General features: G+C 40.4%; 1 protein-coding gene across 11 annotated transcripts; it reads left to right on the plus strand.

The window, feature by feature from the left end:
- Positions 1 to 1,177: 1,177 nt before the first annotated feature.
- Positions 1,178 to 4,377, plus strand: LOC131017609 (tubulin beta-1 chain-like). Of its 11 annotated transcripts, none has more exons than XR_009099667.1 (6): positions 1,279 to 1,615; positions 2,228 to 2,354; positions 2,685 to 3,159; positions 3,269 to 3,350; positions 3,455 to 3,556; positions 3,758 to 3,820. XR_009099667.1 is itself a non-coding variant. In XM_057946421.1 (3 exons), the coding sequence occupies exons 2-3, from the start codon at positions 2,838 to 2,840 to the stop codon at positions 4,251 to 4,253; spliced, it is 444 nt and encodes a 147-aa protein (XP_057802404.1). In that variant the 5' UTR covers positions 1,178 to 2,354; positions 2,685 to 2,837; the 3' UTR covers positions 4,254 to 4,377. The 11 variants fall into 11 exon arrangements, 2 of the variants coding, with proteins under 2 accessions (XP_057802404.1, XP_057802405.1); XR_009099666.1 differs by having other exon boundaries at positions 1,284 to 1,615; positions 2,254 to 2,354; XR_009099668.1 differs by lacking the exon at positions 3,758 to 3,820 and adding an exon at positions 4,132 to 4,377 and having other exon boundaries at positions 1,287 to 2,354.
- Positions 4,378 to 5,174: the final 797 nt, after the last annotated feature.

Consider the following 5,174-nt stretch of genomic DNA (forward strand, 5'->3'; position numbering starts at 1 on the left):
TCCTCCATTTGAAGCTTGGACATTAATATCGGCACGGACATCTCCGAGCGCTCATGCTTCAAAAGGTTTTGAAATTTCCTCCAACTAGGAGGTAATTTCTCTATGATGATTGCAACGAGCAATGCATCTGCCAAGGGCATCCCTTCGGCTTGAACCTCATGTGAAAGATTTTGGAATTCTTCCACTTGGTCCATCAATGGTCGGGAGTCAACCATTTTATATTCCAACCATTTGGCGACAATATACTTGGTAGTATTTGCCTTGTCCACTTGATATTTCAGATCAAGGGCCTCCCACAATTGTTTCGCGGTTTCATGAACCTTGAAAACACGGTAGAGCCGTTCGTCCAGAGACATGAGAACGGTGTTACGGCACAAGTAGTCGCCGCGGCACCAGTTCAAATATCCGGCACGAATTTCTTTGCTAGTCTCCCCTTCCCCTTCACTCGGGGTTGGAGGTTTATCCTCCATTAAGAATCCGGCAAACCCCACGGTTGTGAGGTAGAATAGCATCTTCTCTTGCCAATATTTGAAGTTCTTGCCTGAGAACGTTGAAGGTTTCTCGGCAAGACCAATAGTTCTAGATGTTGACGATGAAGCCCCCGTTGATGCAAACGAGGAAAATATTGACGACGTGGTTGAACCGATGGTTGCAGAGGTGGTGGAGTCATCCATATTGACGTCGGTGTGAGCCATTTCTCGAACGTGTATCAACGGCAGAGAAATTAATCTTCTTGCGATTGTTATAACCGGGTACACGATCAAGATATTACAAAATAATATTTTGAGATAATACAACTCAAAATAATTGAAAAATATTACAACGAAATAATTTGAGAAATTACAACTCAAATAATTTGATACAACTGAAATACACTGTATAAATAAATTATACGTATAAACAAAGTCGAGTCGAGATGAATCTCTTCCCGCAAGAAGATTATCGCCCCGGTAGTGCTCTTCGGTTTGGCGTATCTTCCCCAAAGGTAAAACGACTACGTCTCGTCGGATGTAGCACCACAATCCGGCGAGCTCCGGCGAACTAAATAGGATCAAGAACTGAGCACAAATGTTTGCAGAGAGTGTTGTATGTAAATGGCAGAATGCAGGATTTTGTTGGTGTATCTGTGTGTATTTTCTGCATGCTCACCATAGACCATCTCAGGTAAACCCCCTATCTCTCTCTCCATCTCTCACACTCGATCTCCTTTGCTCTCGATCTCTCTTTGCCCTAGATCTCTCTCTGCCTCTCGCTATCTCTCTCTCTTTCTCCATCTCACCGTGTAATGTGATGATGCCTTTTGGTATCAGATCTGGGAATTTCGTTTCCAACGCTCCACTCACCGCCGTCCAGCAACTCGTCCCGCCTCCCCACCGTCTATCCACTGCTGCGCCTGGCCTCGCCGTCGCCGTCGATTGCAGCGCCTAGCCTCGCCGCGCTGCTGCGCCTCTCCTCGCTGCGCCGCGTATTGCTACTCCTCGCCTCGCCGCACTGTCGATTGCTGCGCCTCGACTCGCCATCGATTGCTGCCACCCATTGAGATCTCTAAATCCTGACGCCTCACCCCCCTCGTCGCTCGACTGCACCTCCGCCTCATTGTCTACGCTATCACCAGGTACACCATTTTCGACAGCACCAAACGGAGCAGCTTATTAGGTTAAGTGGTTTTGAGTATTCTTTGTTTTTTAATTTGCTAATGTAGTTGTGATACCTATAATTTCTTCACTTTGTCTCTGCACTTCAATTTGCTAAGGTTTTTGTTAAGTTCTTCAATTTGTCTCTACATTTGCTAAGGTTTTTGTTTGAGAATTTTGAAGAACCGAGAGTCTTGGAAAAGAGAGGATTTGAACCGAGAGTCAGCCACACACACACTACTGCATTCTTCAATTTCTGCTGTGAAACGTTTAAATAACGTGATTGGTTTGTTAGATTTAAATAACGATTTAACCTATGCAGGAATTGCAAAACTATCCTCGTTAGATTATACTTGACTCGGTGTTTCTGTAAATTTTGATTTTTTTCTTTACCTGTATTTGTTTTGGCTTGGTTAACTAAGTAATACTTCTGAATAAATTGTAATTGGCTAAATTTCAGGAAGTACTCGTACTTCTTTGTTTATGTTTTGAACTCATGTTGTGCATGTGGTGTAGCATCTAATACAAATAAGAAGATTTCAGAGCTAGATGTATACACTGTTTCTGTCACTTTATGTTATTTTTGTCAATAGCTGAATCCAGACTGTGGTGACCTCAGAAATCTTAGTTCTTAGCTGTGGGAGGTATATTCAACCGGTAAATCCTGAACTTCGTAGCTTCATTCGTTCAACTGGCATGAAACTAGAAGTAGTTGACTCTGTAAGTTCCTTATACCTCTCTCTCATCACAAAACATGTATTTTGCTTGACTTGGTGAAAAAATTATATGTTTTAATTCCTTGATTGTCATTGCATGCTATATATTGTAGGCTTGATTCTCAGTTTCCCAAGAGTCTTTCCTCTTACTTGATCGATCCAGTAGGGATGAGTTTAATCGACTTGATCATCGTTTAACCTAGTCCAATTCCACACATCTTGAATTATGTGACTTTTAATCAAACTGTGGTCATGGTTTCTTAATCAAACTTTTCGTGGTTACTGAAAACATTGGTTGGAATGATAGTTTATTGTTGTTTTTGGTGTATTGTAGAGAAATGCAGCCTCTACTTGCAATATATTGAACGAAGATGGCAGAATAGTAGCTGCGGCGCTTATCCCATACAGTCAAGAATGAAGAATGAAATAACCCTTAGTCAATGAAAAAGATAATTTATCTATTTTGAAGTACTGCAGAAGATGATTAATGTTTCCTCTGAATACTGGTTTGATTACCAGCTATTTGTTTTATGTTTCAGGTTTTCAGGTTTGCCACTCTCTAGGAGGCGGAACTGGATCTGGAATGGGAACTCTTCTAATTTCTAAAATCAGGGAGGAGTATCCTGACAGGATGATGCTTACTTTCTCGGTCTTTCCCTCGCCTAAGGTCTCAGACACTGTTGTTGAGCCCTATAATGCTACCCTTTCTGTTCACCAGCTTGTTGAGAATGCTGATGAGTGTATGGTGTTGGATAATGAAGGACTCTATGACATTTGCTTCAGAACTCTTAAGCTCACCACCCCAAGCTGTAAGCTTCTCTGTTTTATGGTTCGATTCATAATAGTACTGCTCGAGCTTGTTTTATTGATTTTCCACAAACATCTTCAACCTGATTATCCCATAGAGTCTAATTGCAGAAGTTGATTTTCCACAAACATCTTCTACCTGATTGCTTGCAGAAGTTGATTATCCCAGAGGGTTTCCAGCAGGAATACTGGGGTAACTTCCCCTGCATCTTTCTTTATTGCATCTTACTCTTGCCCATTGGATGATCTGGATCTCTAGTAAGTAAAAACTCTGGCTGATACTAATTATCTCAACAGGGAAGCTTTGTGCTCCATGACGGGCCTCCTTATGCAAATGGGGATTTACATATGGGACATGCCTTGAATAAGATTTTGAAGGATATTATCAACCGCTATAAGGTAATTCTGGATACTCTTTTTCTTTTTAAGTTGATGCTCATGAACAAAACAGCGAGAGTTTTTTGGGATTTTCTTGAACACTGTATACTTTCGTTTCATGAATGCTTGTAGGCATTTATATGACTGTGTGTACCACTTGTGCTTGAAATTTATGTGCCTAACAAACTTACTCCTCTTTTATTCCTTTTGTTAATTTTTCAGCTTCTTCAGAATTTCCAAGTCAGTTATGTGCCTGGTTGGGATTGCCATGGCTTGCCTACTCCAGTCCTGCCTTTTGAAACCCTTGAATTCTTTTCTGGATGATTCTATTAAAAATGAGTAACCTGAAAATTTTCTAATCCTGAGGTTTGCAGAAATAAAGCCCAAAAAGTTCGCTTTTAAGTTTAGAGGCTGATCTCAGATTGCAAGGCATAAGTAGGAATTTAGGTAATTTATGATATGCATGAAACTGACGGCGTTTGCTAGATGCAAATGGGGGTTGAATCTATTCTTTAATTACCAAAGTGATTTGCTCATGCACTCATGCTTTAGGTTTGTTTGCTAGATGTATAACAAAGCTCGTTGATTTGTTTCAGTTTTGCAGTCTATGGATCAGGATGCTAGAAAGGAGCTCACACCACTAAAATTGAGAGCAAAGGCAGCAAACATAATTTTGGAAGAAATGTGTAGAATACATAATATGGCCCTCCACTTATAGACATAACTTCAATGAGCTGACGAATGTTTATTCCAATATTGTATTGGGTTTGATGGATACTTTTTCAATGTAGGATGATAAAGAATATTTGAAATTAATGAATGATATTTTTATTATTCGTGTATATATTTAAAATTATTTATTATGATTTTTTAGATTTAATAAAATATTTATTTGAAATTTAAGTATAATTGCAAAATTAAAATAAAAAATTAAAAAATTCAACAAATAGACGACGAACGCATGCGCGTTGTCTATCAGCTTATAGACAACGCGTTGTCTATCAGCTTATAGACAACATGCGCATGCGCGTTGTGTATCAGCTAATAGACAACATGCGCATGCACGTCGTCTATTAGCTGATAGACGACGCGCACGCGCTTGTTGTCTATTAGCTGATAGACAACGGCCATGTGCATGTTGTCTATTAGCTGATAGACAACGCGCATGCGCATGTTGTCTATTAGCGCCCTCAAATAGACTACACCTACATACAAGACATGCGATTTTCAAATAGATGACACGCTTCGCATGTTGTCTATTAGCATTTTTCTTGTAGTGCGTCCTCAAGATTTCTTCCGTTGGAGAGCAATTCAAATTTGGGCTGAGGCTTCAATCTTCGAGGTTCCTTGTCTGGTGGAAACGGCTCTCTCGAGGGACAGGAGATGTGACGTCTCTGATAAAGTACCCACCAAATAGGAATGACCTCTGCAGAGATAAGGAGATCCTGAGATCTCTGCATTTAATGCGGCTGTACTTTGTGAGTACGTGGCTTCCTTTGAACGTTGGAAGATCAGTCCGAGGAAGAATATTCAACTGATACTTGACTTTAGTATCAGTATGTGGCACGCATTAAGTAATCAGTTCCTAACTGATTCTTCAACTGATACTTCAGTTGGTATCTTCAGTCTTCAGTCCTTC

Source organism: Salvia miltiorrhiza, chromosome 3 (assembly GCF_028751815.1).
Source record: "Salvia miltiorrhiza cultivar Shanhuang (shh) chromosome 3, IMPLAD_Smil_shh, whole genome shotgun sequence".
NCBI lineage: Eukaryota > Viridiplantae > Streptophyta > Magnoliopsida > Lamiales > Lamiaceae > Salvia > Salvia miltiorrhiza.

Excerpts from the sequence above, each read along its gene's own strand:
- LOC131017609 (XM_057946421.1), top strand. The coding sequence starts at position 2,838 with ATGTTTCCTCTGAATACTGGTTTGATTACCAGCTATTTGTTTTATGTT. Across the intron at positions 3,160-4,131 it reads TAAGCTCACCACCCCAAGCT|TTTTGCAGTCTATGGATCAG; the intron begins GTAAGCTTCTCT and ends GATTTGTTTCAG.